Raw genomic sequence first — 20,998 nt, 5'->3', positions numbered from 1 at the left:
GAAAGCTGGTGACGAAGCGGCGCACATCAAAGCTCGAGTATTCGTCAGCCGAGATGGGGGCGCGGTAGTTAGTTGACAGTTTCTCGAAGGACGGCCTAGCATCATATAACGAAATTACTAACCATTTTAGACCGAAGGAGGATCTTCCCTCCTAGGAAACCACCTGGAGGCGACTACAGACGCGATCCGTCATGACTCCTTGCTTGCTATCAAAATTCTATCCCGGTGATTACCTCCCGGAATGTACAATATGTGGCGAAATAGCCACTTACGATCGCTTATTGTGGAGCCATAAAGAGGAGCCGCCATCGGTATCTCAAATACAAGTTCCTACTCTCGAGCAGTGGAAGCGTGGAAGGTTATGTTGCTCAGCTCCGACCTGGCCGTGAAAACCCGGGTGATTAAATGGCTACTCAGGTCGCTGTCAGCCGTGGTCTGATAGCCGCCTAGCATGATCATCTCCATTTGCATTTTCTAACGAAAGAAATGTTTTTCAATCAATTGATCAGAGCTATCGCAATGTTCATCGGGCAATGGTAATTAAGCGACCGAGAAACTTTCCGTGTTCTGAGTCTATTTTGCACTCAGCGCTTATTGTAATTGTCGTGGTAAACACTACTGAATTGTTTTCTAAATATTCTTGGCATACATAAGTTTTTGTACACAAACTAAACAACGTGCTGACACATTTTAGCAGTGCATATCGATAACAATGAAATGTTACAGCTGCAGGGCACATGTATGCATGCAGTCAGTTAAACTTTCTCTGCCCTCCTACCGATGGGAACGGCAGTTAGCAGTACGAAGAGTACTTCAGGTCTTCGTCGGCGACACGTTGCCGGTTGGGGCAGCAGTTCCAACTTCTTAAAGCAAAACTTATTTATTAAAGACGTGATTGAAATACAAGGTGGTGATGACAAGGCAGTTTAAGAAAAGGCTGGTAAAGAAAGGCTATTTAAAAAGGCTGTTAAAAACGGCCGAGCTTGAGACTCGGCGCGCTCCTCCAAGTCGTCGTTTTCCGCGGGTTTTAACCCCTTCGATAATTGGGCGGGAGCTTGAGTAATCTAGCTCTCGCCCAATTTGGACCAATAGCAAAGCAAATGCATCGTATGTACTAGTGGGCGGAGCCCAGGGCCCGCTCCGGGCATGATCGCTCCTGGTAACTGGTGCGGGGGGGGGGGGGGGGGCATTGGCCCCGTGGGCTGTCGCGAGCCCAGTTGGAATGCGCAGCTCTCACCCTAAGCGGGCGTCACGCCTCGACGTACATTCCTCGATTCCCCCCCCCCCTCCCCGGGCATGATCGCTCCTGGTAACAGGTGCGGGGGGGGGGGGGGCATTGTCCCCGTGGGCTGTCCCGAGCCCAGTGGAATGCGCAGCTCGCTGCATGCGCATTCGATCCACCGGTTGGCCACGCGTCGGGACAGAAAGGATTAGTGCCGCCTTTCACCCTAAGCGCGGGCGTCACGCCTCGACGTACATTCCTCGATTCCCCCCCTTCCCCGGGCATGATCGCTCCTGGTAACAGGTGCGGGGGGGGGGGGTCCCATCGGCCTTGTGGGCTTCCACTTAACACCTCCCCACCAAGAATGTTGGAGGGACACTTGCTGTACAAAAAACATACCGAAGCCCACAATAGCACAACAAAAAAATCCGGCCTTCAACAACATACAAAATGCGCGAAAGCAAAAGGGTCCGGGCCCCCACTGGCCGCTGTACCAGCACAAAAAAAAATAGCCTTCTGCATCCTACTAACATTGAAAGAAAAAACATGCTAGGGAAGATACCTTCAGGCATGCAGACGCAAGCACAATTCTTAGTTAACACATTTCAAGTACAGGACGACAAGCAGAAATGAAATCCTCTCATAAAAGCATTACAAAAATTTCACACGCAACAACATGGAACTGCATACCGAATGCAGAAAACATACAATAACTCCAGCTCTCATGCATATACACCGCAACCCGATCCAAATGAGGGCAATACAGACATTGTGACGCGGCGCTATTCGCCAGACATGGATTATATGTCCTCAGAAAGGAAAACAGGTTCGCAAAGGGACAGAATAAGCCCACTGGCATGAGCCTGTCCAACCATCTTCAGTGTCTTTTGTGCTCATGTTCCCCCCACTCTCACCCCCTGCCTCGTTGTGTGCTCGAGCCACAAGTACATCTTTACACCTATCGCCACCCGGCAGAGTGAGTTAAGGCTGGGATCTTTAGGCGTTGTCTTTATCCACCAGGATCGAACACGTGGCCCGATGGCATAAAACTGGAGATTACTTGATGCAGCGTGCACCATTCTGGCATTTGTCCTGCACTCCGGTTGCATTGCTCATCTTCTACCTCGGTGGAGCCGCCGACAGTCTGCGCATATGGGGCGCAAGCTTCCGCGAACGGCTCTAAATGCTCATATCGAGAGAGCCTTTTAGAATGTGGCATGGTCGGCTCATTGCATTCATCATCACCGGGCCTCTAGGTTGCGACCCGCCAGTTGCCCAGACCCGTAATGAGATCGCAGCATGGGTCGCGGTTCGCCGCTGTAAGCGGCATTGTAACTTTGCTTCTCTCAGGGCGTGGGGGCAATTTTACCGTCGTCGCTGATGGGACTCCACTCATCTTCCGCCCAACTTATCGGCCGCGTTAGACGAGTTTTCCGGCTCCAAACAGTCGTGACTACCCCAGCTGTGGGGCTGGCTTCTCCAACGCAGCTGTGAATGATGCGCATGCTGTTTTGCACGCACACGCCGCTTTCGCCAAACGCTGTCTGGCCTACTGGCGCTTCTACTGGCAACAACGTGTCACACTGGGCAACCCGTCCGGCAAGGCAGTCCGTGCCGTTTCGCTCATCAGCGCCATTAGCCTTACTATGCACATGCTCGGCTGCTTCGCAATATTCGGCCTGCATGGTCTGAATCGCGGGTCGAATTTTTCCCGCGCACGTGCGCAGAGCCCACCTCCGCTCTACGGATCAAGGGTGTTGGGGTGTGTCAACACCCGTGGTTGACTGCACAACGTGCGGCTCCTCGACTCTACTGATCGCTGCACCGTCTGGAGGAACCTGATTCTCCTCTGACTGTCCTCAATAGGCACCGAATGAATGCCGCTATCCTCTTTAATCGCCGCATCGATCAGCGTTTGATCAGCGTCGTTTGCGATGATAGTGCATGACTGTGTCTGTGCCGTCTTCAGCGGTACACGCGCCGCTCTCCGTGAGCGTTCCTCCTCCTCAATTCTCTTTCCTCTCCTGCCGGAGCTTCTCTTCGGCTACCGCTAACTGGCGTTTGAGTTCTTGGATAATAGTGTCGCCTCGCTCCTTTTCCATGGCCCGCTCGGCCTCTGACATTTCTGCGCGCTCAGAGCCATACTCGTAGTCGTATTCACCTACCCAGGCCTATTGTGACCATTGTGCCTTGTTTAAGTCTAACCCCGCGGCTCAAGCACTCCCGAGGCAAGTAAAGTGAGAATGGGGAAACTCACTCCGTTGTCGGGCGGTCGGTCATGGTACTTGTTTCGTTGCAGCAGCAAGTCACGTCCTGAGGCGCAGAAGGGTGGCCGGAATCTGTAGCTTGAAGCAGGCCCTTCACGTCCTCCCGGCCTTCAAAGTCGCCAGCCGCGGGTGCCGCAGAAGTCGCCAGCCGCAGGCGCCGAAGAAGTCGCCGCGCTTCGCTCCGTCGGTCTCGCCTCACTGGCCCCTCAGCCTTGCCTCCGAGGCCTCGCCTGGACTTTGGTCCCCGGGGCTTCTCCCCAAGATTTTGTGCTCCGTCAATCTTCAGGAAGGTACTGCCTCCAACCGCTCTGCAGGAAGCCGCTCAGACGATCCTGGTCACGGCACCAGTTAAACTTTCCTCTGCCCTCCTACCGATGGGAACGGCAGTTAGCAGTACGAAGAGTACTTCAGGTCTTCGTCCGGCGACACGTTGCCGGTTGGGGCAGCAGTTCCAACCTCTTAAAGCAAAACTTATTTATTAAAGACGTGATTGAAATACAAGGTGGTGATGACAAGGCAGTTTAAAGAAAAGGCTGGTAAAGAAAGGCTATTTAAAAAAGGCTGTTAAAAACGGCCGAGCTTGAGACTCGGCGCGCTCCTCCCAAGTCGTCGTTTTCCGCGGGTTTTAACCCCTTCGATAATTGGGCGGAGCTTGAGTAATCTAGCTCTCGCCCAATTTGGACCAATAGCAAAGCAAATGCATCGTATGTACTAGTGGGCGGAGCCCAGGGCCCGCCCCGGGCATGATCGCTCCTGGTAACTGGTGCGGGGGGGGGGGGGGGGGGCATTGGCCCCGTGGGCTGTCGCGAGCCCAGTGGAATGCGCAGCTCTCACCCTAAGCGGGCGTCACGCCTCGACGTACATTCCTCGATTCCCCCCCCCCTCCCCGGGCATGATCGCTCCTGGTAACAGGTGCGGGGGGGGGGGGGGCATTGTCCCCGTGGGCTGTCCCGAGCCCAGTGGAATGCGCAGCTCGCTGCATGCGCATTCGATCCACCGGTTGCCATGCGTCGGGACAGAAAGGATTAGTGCCGCCTTTCACCCTAAGCGCGGGCGTCACGCCTCGACGTACATTCCTCGATTCCCCTTCTTCCCCGGGCATGATCGCTCCTGGTAACAGGTGCGGGGGGGGGGGGGGGGGTCCCATCGGCCTTGTGGGCTTCCACTTAACACAGTCCATGCCAGAAGTAAAGGCAGAGTAATATTCAGCTCATTACTGTCTTGATTTTGTCTCACGTATTATCTCAAACAACTCACGCACACGTGCACCGCACACACACAACGGTATAAGCATCTAGCCTCTCGTCCAATAGTGCCTTGAGGGCTTGTCTTGTATGTCTATTACTCAGCAATATCGCGAGAGGTTGCCGACTATCAAAAAATAACTCCAGTTTCGAAACGACTGTTATTGAGAGCGAGGGAGGGCCAGCAAATTTTTCGAAGTGAGGGAGGGCTGGATAACTTTTGAAAACGAGGGTGAGGGAGATTCATGGATTCAAAAGTGAGGGTGAGGGAGGAAAAGTGAAGTGAGGGCATTTGCCCACCTCTGGTGACAACGAACGCCCTCGATTTGAGCGCGCCGGATGGACGAAGCTGCCTCGCTGGCGATTAAGACAAAGGCAGGTTGCCGACGGGAGTATGTCGCGGACTGCTATCAAGTTTATTTTATACACGGGAAAAGACTTCTAGACGACGGGCGTCATCACATTGTTTTAAGGAACAAAGGATTGGAATATATCGTTGCCGCTAGTCCAGTAGGCCTAACAGACCACATCCTCGTCGTCAGTGTGGTGTCGGCCGGGGCGACCGTATCAAGTGAACCGAGATTCAAGGGGACGTAGCCGCCGCGGTGGCTCACTGGTTACGGTGCTCGGCTGCTGGCCCGAAAGACGCGGGTTCGATCCCGGCCGCGGCGGTCGAATTTCGGTGGAGGCGAAATTCTAGAGGTCGTGTAGTGTGCACGCATTTGAGTGCACGTTGTAGGACACCAGGTGGTGGAAATTTCTGGAGCCCTTCACTACGGCGTCGCTCATAGCTCGAGTTGCTTTGCGACGTCGCCGCAATGTGTATGCTCCTCGCTAAAGTCTTTCGTTGCGCCGCGGGGCAGCTACTATGAAGCTGTAACCAGGATTTGTATGGCCTTACGCACGCACGGGCACCGGATCTTCCAGACACGAGGAGGCGTAATCGTCGTCTGCGCAGCTGCTACCAGCTGCTGCACCTGAGCCTGCGTCGAGGTGTTTCGCAAGCTACAAAAGCCCCATCATCAGGCTACTTTCACTTGGCTGCTGCGGCGAAGTATGTATGCTCCTCGCTCAAGTCTTTTGTTTCACCGCAGAGTAGTGCAAACAGAATTCACTCCCCGATTTCACTACTGTTTTTGAGCTTCGTCGCTGCTGCCAAAGCTGAAGCTGAATACTGTTGATCCCTAGAGTAGTCATACTGAATTTTTCTGCTTTGGTGTCAAATTTTATCGTTTTTTTCTCTTTCATCTGCAAACGAAATACTCAGTGAAGATACAGGTAAAGTCAGGGACGAAGGCAGAGCTGACGTAGCTATTTGAAGGAGGAACTGAGGCAATAAGTCAAAACAAACATTTCGTGAGTCAACTTGATAAGCGAAATCCGAGAACGGAAAACTGAGCAGAGAAATATGACCCAGAGCATATGACCCAGAGCATATGATTTTCACATCAACAACGAACCACCTTGAAAAGACGCTGATTGAGGTGGTTGCAAAAAACCCGCAGCTTGAAGCTGCTCATGAGGCACTTCGAGCAGTATGTTCATCCCTTGAAACAAAGGTGCGAGACCTGAAATACCGCCTTGTTCAATTCGAGCAATATTCTAGAAAAAGAAACATTGGAATTCATCGTGTTGTGGAAAAATAAAACGAATCCCTCACAGAAATACTCTCCCAAATCGGTAGCGCGATAAGTGAGCCCATTGATGAAAGCGACATTGAAGTTTGCCATCGCGTTCCGACGCATGAAGCAAAAAAGAGCAACATCATTGTCCTGTTCCGATCACGAGCAGCGTGATAGTGTTTTGAAGAAAGCCAAAAAGGAACGCCTGACAAACGATAACCTCGGTCTTGAAGATAAAACCCCAGTCTCTGCAAATGAACACCTCTGCCCAGCACTGATAAGACAACTTGGAATGACCGTCAAAAGAAAGTATCAGCACAAATGGAAGTCAGTCTGGACGAGCAATGGCAAGATTTTCGCAAAGCAAGCTGTTAATACGCCTGTCATTCAGATAACGAGGCAGTGTGATGTCGAGGAGATCGTTTCCAGCCAGGTAGGCGACTCGACACCTTTTGCTGAAACGACTGAATGATGACACTGAGCGGTTTCTTGTTCTGGCAGCATAAATTACCAAACGTATTACCAGGAGCTCGCCTTACTTTGTGAAGTTAAATGTGATTTCCCGTTATGTGAATCTGTAATTCACGTAAACGCGCGTTCTGTTGGTGGCAAAAAGTATGGCATGGGTATTCTAATCAACCCATATCATTTCAAAGTTGATGTTCTGATGCTTTCAGAAACATAGGTACTCGACTGTTTCTAAAATGCTGGATTTATATGGCTACGACCATTTTTTTGTTAATCGCCCAGACCGACGAAGCGTTGGCGTAGCTATTCTTGCAACGGAAGTTAGGAAATTTTGCCTGTTGTCTGATTTCTGTGAGGTGACAGATGACTATGAAACCGTAACCATCCAGAATGCGAATGACATCATTTCTGTGCTCTATCGGCCCCCGAGTGGGAACATTGCACGATTTGTGGAATTTTGTGAATCTTTTCTTAGACTATTTTTTTTTATTTTAACCTTCGGTTGATCTGCGGTGGAGATTTTAATATCGAAGTCTTAGGTGACAGCAGCTCCGCTTCTGAATTGAATACAATTTTGCTTTCATCTGATTTCAGAAATTTAATTGACCCCAACTTGTATCACAAGGACTACATCTTCAGCACTTGACCTCCTTATAACTAATATTGATACCACTGTTTACAATGCCCGTTCAATGCGTCTGACAGTGACTCCTGTCCAGTCTTCGTTGAATAATGGCAGTGAGTGGGCGAGTATTTTCCATTCTGACAGTGAAGGCGCTCAAAAAGACAAGGACGATTTTTTGATCGCTTTCACTGTCAGTTTTCTTTGTATGTCGTAAAAATTCATTTAAAACTACCAAACACAAACAGTGCTTTACTCTGCAACAAGTCACTCAGTATGGCTTAAAGGCATTTAAACATGACATCATTACACAAGACTGGTCATCCGTGATTAGTAAAACTAGTGCGAATGATGCCTATGACGAATGTATAGAACTGTTGGAATGTGTGCACGCCGGGCACTGTCCACTAATAATACATAAACCTTCTAAGAAAGCCAGGAAACCATGGGTTCCTCGTGAGTATTTAAAGAAAATTAAAAACAAAAACCTCCTTTACCATTCGTTTTTTCAAACAGGCTTAGAAACGAGATTGAAAAAAAATTAAGAAAATTAGGAATGAATTCAACAGTGAAATTAGGTGAGCAAAGTTTGCATATTATGAGCCCATTTTTGCTGATGTTACCCGGCAGCGACCAGAGGCAGCCTGGAGAGTAATGAATAACGTTCTAGGTCGCGAAAGAAAAAGCTTTATGCAAGGTACAAATAACAGTCAGTGGCAATGAATTGTACAACAAAGAACTAGCAGAATACTTTAGCAGTCACTTCGTAAATGCTGCAGTTTTGTTTAATAATCCTGCTTGCATAAATGAACTCTCTTGGAATTTTTACAGAAGCCATATTCCGGCAGCCAACTAATGAATCTGAGGAGTGTAGTAGTTTTATGTGCCTTCGAAACAGTAAGGCCTTAGATATAGACAACTTGCAGATAATACCACTCAAATACGTTCTACCGATAAGTTCTGTTCTCATCCACATCTGTAATTTAATATTGGAGTCAGGATACTTTCCCGGCAAAATGAAAACAGCCACAGTATCTTGTAATCTTCAAGGCGGTGACCGAAACATAGTCTGTTCTTCCAGTATTCTCTAAGGGAATTGACAAAAATATTTTTACACGCATAACAAAACTTTTCGCCAAAAGAAACATTATCACAGATGCACAATGTGGGTTTAGAAAAGGTAGTTCAACAAGTGGGACACTATAGTTGGGCTAGTCGGTTCATATTTAATGCGAATACAAACTGCGCGAAGTCGACAGGACAAGGCCAAACTGGCCGATTTTCTAATGAGCAAGTTCACTAAGTGCATTTCAGAAGTAATCTACGAAATTCCTCTTTCGTGCGAATGGACCTACGTAGGCCAAACTGGCCGGTGCTTTGATGAGCGTGCTCTGGAGCACAGGCGGTCCATACGTACGCACCGGCACGGGCGACAATCTTCCGCTGCACTGCAGGAAATGCGATACCAACAACTGCCATCCTTATCCAGAAAAAAAACAAAATTCCTTTCAAGAGCGAAATCAAAAACCGAAAGAGAAGTTATCGAGGCTTACTTAGTCTCCAAAACGGGTGACAACAGCGTTAGCTCGCCTCCCATTTCTCCATCAAGAAAAGACATTGATTTCTTAGATGATCATAACCGGGCTTTCCGGGGGTCCTATTCACATGTGGCTCTCTTGATACTGTCGTCATCCTGCGCTCGCTGTTATTTTTTGCTGCGCATATAGTACCTTGTTCGTCATGCTGTTTGCTTTATATAAGCGCCCTGCTGTCGAAAAATAAAATCAGTTGGAAGTTCTGCGCTTTGTGTGTGCGTCTTTGTGTGTCTCCTTGTCGCGTCGACTTCGCATAGTTTTTATTCGCATCAAATAGGTCAACAAAATACGCTTTGTTAGCACTAAAAGAAAATATCGTACAGAATATTGAAAAGAAGATGCTTACTGTTGCTGTTTTTGTGGATTTCTGCAAGGCACTCAACTGCCTTCATCATAACATCGTTCTTAATAAGCTACAATATTATGGTTTTCGAAGATATTGTTTATCCCTGCACCGTCCGAGGAATCTGCGCACAGCTTTCTGATCGGCCGGCGGTAGAAACTGTGGAATAGCAGCTGGTTTCTGCGGGTCTGGGCGTACTCTCTCCTTGCTAACGATGTGGCCTAGAAACAGCAGCTCTTCGTAGGCAAAGTGGCACTTCTGTGCTTTCAAGGTTAGGCCAGACGACTTGATGGCGTCTAGTACTGTTAGAAGTCTTTTGAGGTGCTCTTCAAAGTTCGAGGCGAAGACAACGACGTCATCTAAATATACGAGACAAATTTGCCACTTCAGGCCTGCCAGCAATGTATCCATTACTCGCTGAAACGTCGCTGGTGTGGAGCAGAGACCAAATGGCATCACCTTGAACTCGAAGAGACCGCCCGGAGTGATGAATGCCGTCTTCTCGCGATCTCTTTCGTCGACCTCAATTTGCCAGTAGCCGCTCTTGGGGTCCATCGATGAGAAATACTTGGCGTTGCAGAGGCGGTCCAGTGTGTCGTCGATGCGGGGGAGGGGGTAGACGTCCTTCTTTTCTATGTTGTTCAAGCGGCGGTAATCAACGCAGAATCTAAGTGCGCCGTCTTTCTTTCCCACTAGAACAACCGGTGCCGCCCATGGGCTGTTTGAAGGCTGGATGACGTCGTCGCGAAGCATTTCTTCGACCTGGTCCCGGATGGCATGTAATTCACGCGGTGCCACATGGTAGGGTCTTTGACGGAGAAGTCGGGCGTGCTGGTCGGTTATAATGCGATGCTTGGCAATCGGCGTTTGTCGGACCTTCGGCGATGACGAAAAACACTCGCTGTAGCTTCGAAGCAGATTGCGGATCTGGTCTTGTCTGTTCCGGGGCAGGGCTGGGTTGATGTCGACAGTTGGCGAGTTCTCTTGATCAGGCGAATCTTCTGCGGATGGGTCGGAGAGGGCGAGGAAGTCCCGTACGTCGGATATTTCGTCGAAGAAAGCAATCGTCGTTCCTCTGTTAATGTGCCGGTATTCTTCGCTGAAGTTTGTCAGCAGTACTTCGGCCTGACCATTGCGGAAATGTGCGATGCCTCTTGCGATGCTGATTCCTCGGTTTAGAAGCAACTGCATGTTCCCCTCGATGATGGCTTCAGCGTTAATGGCTTTCGTGGCGCCTACGGTCAGGATGACGCTTGAACAATGTGGGACGCTCACTTCTTCCTCCAGGACACTCAGGGCAACGTGATTTTCCAGAGTTTTCATCGAAGGATTGGCCTCGTCCGTCGAAAGCGTGATCAGCTTGGATCGCATGTCGATGATTGCCTGATGCTCATTAAGGAAATCCATGCCCCAGAACAATTCGTGGGAGCATTGCGGTAGCACAACAAATTTCTCAGGATAGGTATGTCCTTTGACAGTCACTCACGCTGTGCATCGTCTTGATGGCGTAATAAGGTGGCCCCCTGCGGTGCGAATTTGTGGGCCGTCCGAGCCGTTGTGACTTTTCTCAGCTGCGCAGCGAATGTTCCATTCATCACTGAGTAATTGGCTCGTGTGTCGACTAGAGCGGTAACTTTCCGGCCGTCGATAGTCACTTCTAAGTCGGAGGGCCTGGCTCTTGAATTACATGTTGTCGCCCTTGGCGTCGGGTCACGGCTTCGTCGCGATTGTGAGCCGCGGGTGGAGCGTGTGGTCGGAGCGTTTCTGGGTGGCGGCGTCGTTTTGAAGGCAGTTTGCGTCGTGGTCGGGGTTGTCCTTTTGTGCGGCGTGGGTGCAGCGAGAGTAGGTTCTTCATGCGGCGTAGCGGCTGCAGCGTCTTCATGAGGCGTGGTCGGCGGAGGATCTTCGGCGTTTCGCTCGTGAGCAACCTCACCTCCAGAGGTTGCTGTCTTTAGTTTCCCCCACGGGGGCTGGGAGACCTTCCTCGGACCGCGGCTGCGTAGGTGCGGCGTGGCGACGCAAAGCGCGAGGTTGAAGGCGATGGTGAGCGCGAAAGGCGGTTCGACGTGTACTCCTCTCGACGCAGGTACTCGTCGATTTCCTGCGGACGTTGGCCGAAGCCTGGTCGTGGGACGTCAACGGCAAATCCTCGAAGACCGATACGCCGGTACGGGCAGTGACGAAGAATATGCCCGGCCTCACCGCATGGAAGCGCAACGGCCGGTTGTCGGAATTCACCCAGGCGTCGCATTTCCTGGGGCTTGTACGTCGATCGCAGGCTGGGCAGGCTGGGGCAGGAACGTGGTGTTCGGAAACAAGTTGTTCATGTCGGACACGATGCAGGGGTTGTCGTTTGGGGCTGATGAGTCCTTACTGCAGCGGCGTAGGTCATGGACTGGGGTTCTGTGGCCGTCGGGGTGCCAAGTACCCGTTGAACTTCTTCCCGTACCACATCCATCAGAGTCGCTGCTTGCGGTTGTGGGGAGGATGGCAGTATTCGGCGTAGCTCCTCTCGGACGATCGCGGATAACTTCCCGCAGGTTGTCGCTGGTGGTGGCCGTCGTGTCCGAACGGATTGCACAGGAAGAGGAAGGGCGATTGTACTTCCGAGCTCCGACGTCGAGGGTCTTCTCAATCGTGCAGGCTTGCATGAATTCCTCGACTGTTTCTGGTGGCTGGAGGACGAGGCTGTGAAAGAGTTGTTCATTTACGCCGCGCATTAAAAACGGAACTTTCTTTTCCTCGTTCATCCCGGGGTCGGCGCGGCGAAATAGGCGCTTAATCTCTTCGACGTAACCACGGACGGGCTCATTCGGAAGCTGGATCCTGGACTCGAAGAGTCTTTCGGCTCTTTCTTTTCTCACGACACTGGTGAATACCTTCAATAGTTCCCTCTTGAATAGCTCCCATGTCGTTAGGGACGACTCGTGGTTTTCGTTCCGCGTGCATGTGGAGCCATCCAATGAGAAAAATACTTGTCCAATTTTTGCCGCATCAACACACTTGTTGAATGATGCCACGCACTCAAATTGGACAACCATTCTTCGGGGTCTTCGCCTATAGGGATCCATTGAAAGTTGGCGGCACCCGCGGTTGCTGCAGTATGATCGGTGCCGACATCTTCGGAGAGGTTGCGGTGCTCGTAGCAGCGTATTTTCGCTGTCCGGTGCGCTTCGGCAGTTTCCCGAACTCAGGCTCCATTCCCTGGAGACGTCGCCTGGCTCGCTGAGCTGCTGGCTCATCCTCGGGTGCGAAGCGCTGAGGGCTGGCGTCGCGACTTGAAGGGGGCGTCCGGAACATGGAAGACTACTCCGCATCTCCACCGGATGTCACGTAGTGGTGACGGTAGACGAAGGAGCGATGAAGACGGACAAAAGTTCTTCTAAAAAAAACTGCTTATTGGGTAGACTTGCGGCCACAATGGACTGACTCACTCGGCGGCGGCGAAGCGAGTAGCGTGCTCGGCGGTCGTCGAACAGAATGGCCGCCGCTGTTGGCTGTGCTCAATTTAAAGCTGGTAGCGAACTTTGCAGATAAAGCGTGCAAAGTTACTAGAACATTCTGGAACAACGTAGAATCAGCTCTGCCTGGCTGCGATCAATCGATATATATCTAGTCGCGTCTTGCGTCGCAAACAAAACGATAAAGCGGCGTGGCGGCAGATTTGAAGAATGAACAAACAGTGCAAAGATTCGTCGCAATATTCCTAGCTGACCCATTTGGGCCGGAGCTAACGACATGACCACAGGTGATCCACCGCACTGACTGATAAACACGATCCGAAGCAGACGCCGGCTCACCTGTTTTCGAGAAGGATGCGCTTGTAGATGTCGATGGCCTCCTGGTAGTGTGCCCTGCGACCAGGCAGGAAGGAAGAAGAAACTTAAGGCCTGAAACATCGGCGACGTCAAGACTACTGCTCGTCAGAAAGGTATACCGTAAACAAGAATCAACCCACTTGGGAGTTTAAATGGTTGGCGTTGCCCTTTAAACTGCACCAGCAGAAACAGTTACTCCATCAATATGGAGCAGTAATGTGTTAAATTACCTACTTTACACCTTGCACCCAATAATGGGGCATAACGGAGGATTTTCCTCTTTATAACTCTCATTTTTAAATGGAGTTTCTTGGTCTCAAATGCGCTGCAAGCCCACAATGGAGTAAAAAAAAAAAAACGATCCGCCCCGCCACCTAGCGTCTCGCCTGCTTCCGGTCAGTGGTGTGATAATGGCGGTGAGTGACGACCCCTCGGTTACCATCGTCGCTGGATCTCTGCTCACTTCGGCTCCTTCACGGGCGCCTGCCGCGGTACAACTTATCGGCGGTGTCGCCGTTTTCCGCTGCAGTAAATTACACAATTAAACTGCTCTTGTGAAGCCTCCAGTGCTCTAACCATACCTGACCCACCTCTGTTAGTGTCGCCACCCCGTTAGAGCCCCTGCGTAGGCCTAATTCTCACAGCTTTTCTCAGTGTGATTCTCACAGATTATAGTGTGTTGCATAAACATGGAACTGTGGCAGAACTTGCAACGCCGAGCTCTTGATTGAGCTGATGAGGCTACATTTTTCCTTATTCATATTGAAAAGCCAAGCCTTAAAGAAGTGAATATGAAAGCAAACACTGCCAGACCAAAATACTTCCAGATGTGTTCCCTTTTTGAACTTATTTTGCTCTGGATTTTAGTCAAATATAGTGCGGTGCATGACCTTGAAAACTACTCCTAGATTCCTTTTCAGTTTTCGATTGATTCTAATGTTATATCCCATTTTCTACGATGATAGCCAACCAAACGAGCCCGTACAGCAAAAGCAGGCGAGAAGTAGGCGACTCCTGCCGCCTCTGCCTACGCCGCCGCTGGGCTTGCAGACGGCGAAAAGAACGCGTGAGGTCACATTAGGGCAGCGCAGTTTCCCAATTTGGCTTGCCGGCAGCCCCCGCAGCAACTGTCCGTTTCCGCCGTTAGCACTGCTGTAGGAATTACCCTAAATGAGTATAAACAAACAAGACGTCATTCTTGGGCTCCATTTCTGTGGCCCTCTTACTCCTATAATACCTCCCATGTATGGAGAAAATAAAAGTTATATGGAGAAAATAAAAGTTCCATTTGGGTGTGCGCTAGAGGACGAGCCATTTACTCCGATTTGGGCGCTTTTTTCTCAGCAGCGAAGTTTCAATTCGGCCACGACAAGTTTGCGTAACCTACGGTGCGTATTGGCGATTTTCACGAAACCGGCGCCATTCTGCGGCGGCGAACGTGGTTTAACAAGGATCGGCGCACTGAACCACGCCGTTTGCTCCGCTGAGTGAGTGGTTAGCCGGCTCGCATAGAGGTTGTTGTCAGAGTTTTGCTGTGAAAACGCATCTTAGGAACCCTGTTAGATGAATGCTTGCATGCTGACGAGGTAGAGCAGGATGGAGGCGCAGTTGCATGAGCTTTCTGGAGCCTGCAATAGAGAGGGAGCGCGGGAACGGGAAGTTTGCACACTGGCCGGCCTTATTACGGCGTGCCTGTATGGCGATTTGTTACCCGGTGAGAGAGAGAGAGAGGGAGCGACATATTGATTTACAACTCCATTTCATTGTGATCCTTTTTGCATCTCTATTGCCTCCTGTCATTGCTGCGAATGGAATCATGCACTCAAACGGACCGAACCGAATAGAAATCGACGAAAATATTGTGTCATAGCGGCCTTATATCCATAACGGGCCTTCGATCCACTGCTTACGAACTAACAGAGGCCGCAAGGCGCGGTTACTCAGAGAAAATAGTGAGCGGGCAAGGAGATTGCATAAGCAGGCCTTGAGGTGCCGCCTGATCTCGGTGACCAGAGCCGACAACACACTCCCTCACCAGAACAGGATTTTCCACCCTGGTGCAGTACTTGGCCACAACCTTCTATGATCAAACCAATTAACCCTCAGTCACCAGCGGCTGCGGAGCAGCTAATCAAGGCGGCGGTCAGACCTGTGACGCAGCGGAGGGAGCTAAGAATCGCTGGCTCCGGACAGGCTGCTATTGGAATCTGAACCTGGCAAAGTTTAACGCTAGAACCTTATATAGTGAGGCTAGCCCAGCAATGCTGTTCGAGGAACTAGCGGGCAGTAAATGGGAAGGCATAGGGCTTAGCGAAGTTAGGACAGGTGAAGCGTATACAGTACTAAAGGACGGACACATACTGTGCTATCGCGGATTAGCGGACAGACGAGAACTAGGTGCGGGATGCCTCATTAATCAGGATATAGCTGGCAACGGAGAGGATTTCTATGGTATTAACGAAAGGGTGCCAGCTATCGTAATTAGGCTTAATAAGAGGTACAAGCTTAATGTGGTGCAGGCCTACGCGCCTACATTCAGTCTTGATGATCAGACCGTTGAAAGTTTCTATGAAGACGTGGAATCGGCAATGAACAAGGTAAAATCACAGTACACTGTACTGATGGGCGCTTTCAATGCGAAGGTGGGCAAGAAGCAGGCTGGCGACCAGACGGTAGGCGACTATGGGATATGTTCTAGGGATAGCAGGGGAGAGCTATTAGTAGAGTTCACAGATGGAAATAATTTACAGATCATGAATACCTTCTTCCGCAAACGAGAGAACAGGAATTGGACCTGTAAGAGCCCCAATGGTGAGACTAAAAATGACATCGGCTTCATACTATGCGCTCAAGCTGGCATCATTCAGGATGTGGACGTCCTCGGAAAGGTGCCTTGTAGCGACCACAGCACGGTAAGGTCTCGAATTGCCTTAGACTTGAAGAGGGAACGAAATAAGCCATTAACGAGCTAGCGGTAAGAGGAAAAATAGAGGAATTCAGGATATCGCTGCAAAACAGATATACAGCTTTAACTGAGGACGGCGGTCTTAATGTTCATACAATGAACGATAATCTGACAGCCATCATTACGGAGTGTGAAGTAGAAATAGGTGGTAGGACCGTTCGACAGTATACCGGCAAGCTATCTCAAGGGACGAAAGATCTGATTAAGAAATGTCAAAGTACGTGGGTGTCTAACCCTACCGACAGCGTAGAACGGGCAGAACTATCGAAGATGATAAATAAGCGCAAAGGTAGCCGACATAAGGAAGTTTAATATGGAGAGAATCGAGCATGCTCTAAAGAACGTAGGTAGCCTAAAAGCGGTGAAGAGGAAACTATGCATAGGTAAAAACAAGCTGTATTCGCTAAGACACAAGGAAGGCAATGTCGTTAGCAATATGGGTAAGATAGTTAAAGTGGCCGAAGAGTTCTACACAAATCTATGCAGTAGCCAATATAAACAGAAAGTTAATGATAGACACAGTAGCGCACAGCAATGCGTCATCCCGCCAGGAACGAAAGAGGAAGTAAAGAAACCCTTAGGAGCAATGCAAATGGGGAAAGCAGCTGGTGAGGATAAGGTGACAGCAGATCTGTTGAAGGACGGAGAGGAGATTGCGCTAGAAAAACTAGCCACACTGTATACGCAGTGCCTTATGACTTCAACCGTACCAGATGCTTGCAAGAACGCAAACATGACCTTTATACTCAAGAAAGGGGACGTCAAGGACTGGAAAAATTAAAAACAGATCAGCTTACTGTCCGTTGCCTAAAAGATATTTACTAAGGTAATCGCTAATAGAGTCAGGGCAACCTTAGACTTTAATCAACCAAATGATCAGGCACGCTTTCGTAAAGGATATTCCACAATAGATCATATTCACACTATCAATCAAGTGATAGAGAAATGCGCAGAATATAACCAACCAATATATATATATATATATATATATATATATATATATATATATATATATATATATATATATATATATATATATATATATATATATATATAGCCTGCATTGATTACCAGAAAGCATTCGACTCAGTGGAAACCTCAGCAGCCATACAAGCATTGCGGAAATAGGGTGTAGATGAGCCTTATGTCAAAACACTGGAAGATATTGTTAGATGTGGGGCTCCAACCCCATAGCAGGCCACCGGTGTTGGGGGGATTGCGCTTCGATACCACCGCTGCCGCCAGTTGTGATGATGCGGGCCCCTGGTTCACCTGTGCCGTCTCTCGCCAAGGTCGGTGTCTCCGGGTTCCGGATCGGGAGACCGCTGTTGTGGGGTGACGAAGAGATGAAGGGTCTTCGAGGTGGAGAAGAGACTGAAAGGGTTTATTTACAATTTTACATAGTTCGAAAGAGTGAATCGGGAGCTGGCTGATCACACGCCAGATCGCTGCTTAAATAGGGTCCGCTGTCCCCAGGTCCCTAGTTGAGGAATTTAGTTCATTAAAAATGCGTCGAATCACTGTGATGTAGATCACGTGTCCAGTCTTTAGGGTACGCCTTCCAGGACGCCCCCAACAACACACTCTTGCCACTTCTGGCAAGGTATGGTCCGCGCTGTCCAGGCAGCAGTGACGAATAGCCCGAAGCGGGCCCCAAGCAGCGTCGAAGGTCAGTCACCTGCACTTCACAGCGGTGGCGTGGGAACGAAAGGATGGCACTGCACTTTGCAGAAGGTTCCACGTATAAGGAAAAGCCCTTAGGGTAAAACGAGGTTGTTTTCGAAGCACGAGGATTCCGGCGTCGTTGGCTTAGTCAAACACGGCCGCATTTGCCACGGCTCATTTGCAGCCCCGCGCCACTTGCCGGCTCCCCCGCCGTCCCCTCCGGGAGAAAGACGTCGTTATTTCTCGGGTGGGTCCGGCGTTGAGAACAAACGACAGGTTCCCGAAGCCGTTCTCAGGCAGCGGGGACCGTTTCACCCCGTAACAAGCAGGAGGGGGGGGGGGGGGGAGGTCCCTTGTAGAGGCCATCACCTGCATTCGTGGCGTTGCAACTACGTCGACGGCCCTTGTCGATTGATGCTTCTCAGTGGCTTGAATATTCTTGGCATGTTGGCGTCTCTAAACGTAAGAATATTAATAGGAACTGCATAGCTACCACAGTCCTCCATAAAGTCAGCAATAAAATTCCAGTAAGGCAGGGCGTCGAGCAAGGAGCCACGATCTCGCCAATACTATTCACCGCCGGTTTACAGGAAGTATTCTGAGGCCTGAATTGGGAACAGTTGGGGATAAGAGTTAATGTAGAATACCTAAATAATCTGCGATTCGCTGATGACATTGCCTTGCTGAGTCACACAGGAGGTGAACTGCAAATCGCGATCAATGATTTGGACAGACCGAGCAGTACGGTGGGTCTTAAAATTATCATGCAAATAACCAATGTAATGTTCAACAGCCTATAAAGAGAAGAGAAGTTCACAATTGGCAGCAAGATGCTGGAAGCGGCAAGGGAATACGTTTACATGGGGCAGGCAGTGACAGCTGATTCGGATCATGAGAGGGAAATATCTAGGATAAGAATGGGGTGGAGCATATATGGCAGGTTCTTTCAGGTCATGAATGGCAGTTTACCAATATCCCTTGAGAGAAAAGTGGTCAACAGCTGTATCTTACCAGTACTCACCTACAGCGCAGAAACGTGGAGGCTAACGAAAGGGGTTCAGCTTAAGTTAAGGACAACAAACCGAGCATGGAAATAAAAATGATAGGTGTGACGTTAAGAGGCCGGAAGCGGGCAGAGTGGGTGAGAGAACAAACGCTTGTTGTTGGCATCCTAGTCGAAATCAAGAGGAAGAAATGGGCTTGGGAGGACCTGTAGTGCGAAGGCAAAATAACCGCTGGTCCTTAAGGGTAACAGAGTGAATACCGAGAGAAGGCAAGTAGAAGGTTAGGTGGGCGGATGAGGTTAGGAAGTGCGCGGGCATTGGGTGGGCGCATCTGGAAACGGACAGGGATAATTCGAGAGAGATAGGGGAGGCCTTTGCCCTGGAATGGGTGTAGTCAGGCTGATGATGGTGATGAAGGCGATCTCATATTGTTCACGCTTTCCGCTTGTAGAAACGATTAAATACCTATTTCGATATCTAAAGTAACGCACTTGGTCATTAAAATTTATGACCGAGGAAAAACGCCACGCGACGGAAGCTAGGGTGCGTGCGGCAGTGATGACGTTTCTAGCTCGTTTCCTGCGCTAGACGCATGACAGTCGCTAAGCCTTGCTTATATACCTCTAAGCGTCAAGAATTACCCTCCTGCAGTTCTGTCATCCCAACTTGGATGTTGCTGATTTTAAACCGTCTACAAAGGTCGCGTCCACCGTCCATCGCTTCGCATTCATGCGCGACGTTCTCGATTAGCCTGTGAACGGCGTCGAGCGACAAAAACTGAGCCTGCACCAGTTCGCCACCATCGATAAGCAAGCGCGAGCTCATCGCGAAGTTTTATGACAGGCACAGTTCCACGTATAGGCTAGGCCAGGAAGCAGCTCTTCGTAGCGCCGCCAGGGCGGATAAACTGAGGCGCCCCCCCTGGATCGTCGAAATCGCCGATATCCGCGACATGACTGCGGGAGCGTGCAGTTGTTACCAGCTGCTCCGATGGTAGCTGTCACGCCGGAAACGCTGCATGGTCTGCGGACTGAAATATACTTAGGGCCCCTCTCGTGCATGGAGAGCCCCGTCCAACTTAATTGAGAGCACATATAATTTAAAAAAAGAAAACAAAAGGAAAACGCGTAATAATATTGGTTTTTTGGGAAATGGAAATGGCGCAGTATCTGTCTCATTTATCGTTGGACACCTGAACCGCGCCGTAAGGGAAGGTATAGAGGGAGTGAAAGAAGAAGAGAAGAGAGAGGACACCCGCAAAGAACCACGTTTCTCGCGTGTATAATTTTTCTTGAGTGGCATGCTTCGCGGGGAGCTGCCTGCTGCTATCGTAGTCACCCTGTAGCTCTGCGGCTGTGTGCAGCTTGCAGCGTTATTAATGCGAAAGCCAATGCTTTCGAATTAGATGGCTATGTTCCGAGTTTCGTGTCAGCGAAACTTTCTCCACACGATTGCGTGGTTCTGTGAAGATGAAGTACGAAAGTTTGATTGTGTTAGGAAGTGCGTCATGAGACCTTGCTGGGTGAAACATTTGGATGATGAATTATTATTAGTTAATTAATTACACTTCGGCGACACAATAGCCACGGGCGTCGACATAGCACCTGGACGGGAAAAGTAAATTAAATAAAGTTTAAAAAAAGAAAATTAAGAACAAATGAGAATTTTAAAAATAAAGAAAGAGATAAAAGAAAAAATAAATAGATCGCGTACTGGCGCCGTGGAATAAAGCCGCCCTTTAGAAAGCTCCATGCTTTTGCATTCCTCCACGTAAGCAGACTGAAGTGCCCTCTGAATTTTTTCACAAGTCTGTACTCGGAGTGGATGGCAACGGTCGACAGCAAAGTGACGCGACAGGAAGGCTGAAAAGAGCATCACTTCAGCTTCTCTGTCCGTGAATACTGTCCCGGACGTTGCCGCGGCGACAGCTATGCCGATGGAAGAACCTCAAAGATATCGACAATTATAGGTGCGAGACATAATATGACACTGTATGCAGCAAAGTTACCAGGGCACTTGTCTGCTTACGTGGAGAACTGCGAAAGCATGGAACTTTCTAGAACGCGGGTTTTCTCCACGACACCACCAGGCGATGTATTTATTTTTTTATTTTTTAAATATATTTTTATTTCTAATTTTTACTTTTCATTTTCCTTTTCATTT

The 20,998-nt window shown here is 49.6% G+C and overlaps 1 protein-coding gene across 1 annotated transcript in view; it reads right to left on the bottom strand.

Annotated features, from left to right (window-relative positions):
• The window catches only part of Ttc26 (tetratricopeptide repeat domain 26), a 227,643-nt gene that overhangs the window by 166,233 nt on the left and 40,412 nt on the right, over positions 1-20,998 (bottom strand). The window contains exon 4 of the mRNA XM_077633401.1: positions 13,184-13,237. Within this exon, the coding sequence (XP_077489527.1) occupies positions 13,184-13,237 (54 nt within the window). The remainder of the gene's footprint in view (positions 1-13,183; positions 13,238-20,998) is intronic.

The sequence above is a fragment of the Amblyomma americanum genome, chromosome 8 (assembly GCF_052857255.1).
Source record: "Amblyomma americanum isolate KBUSLIRL-KWMA chromosome 8, ASM5285725v1, whole genome shotgun sequence".
In the NCBI taxonomy this organism is placed as follows: Eukaryota; Metazoa; Arthropoda; class Arachnida; order Ixodida; family Ixodidae; genus Amblyomma; species Amblyomma americanum.
The sequence above is the reverse complement of the archived record's forward strand: the minus strand, read 5'-3'. Positions and strand labels throughout refer to the sequence as shown.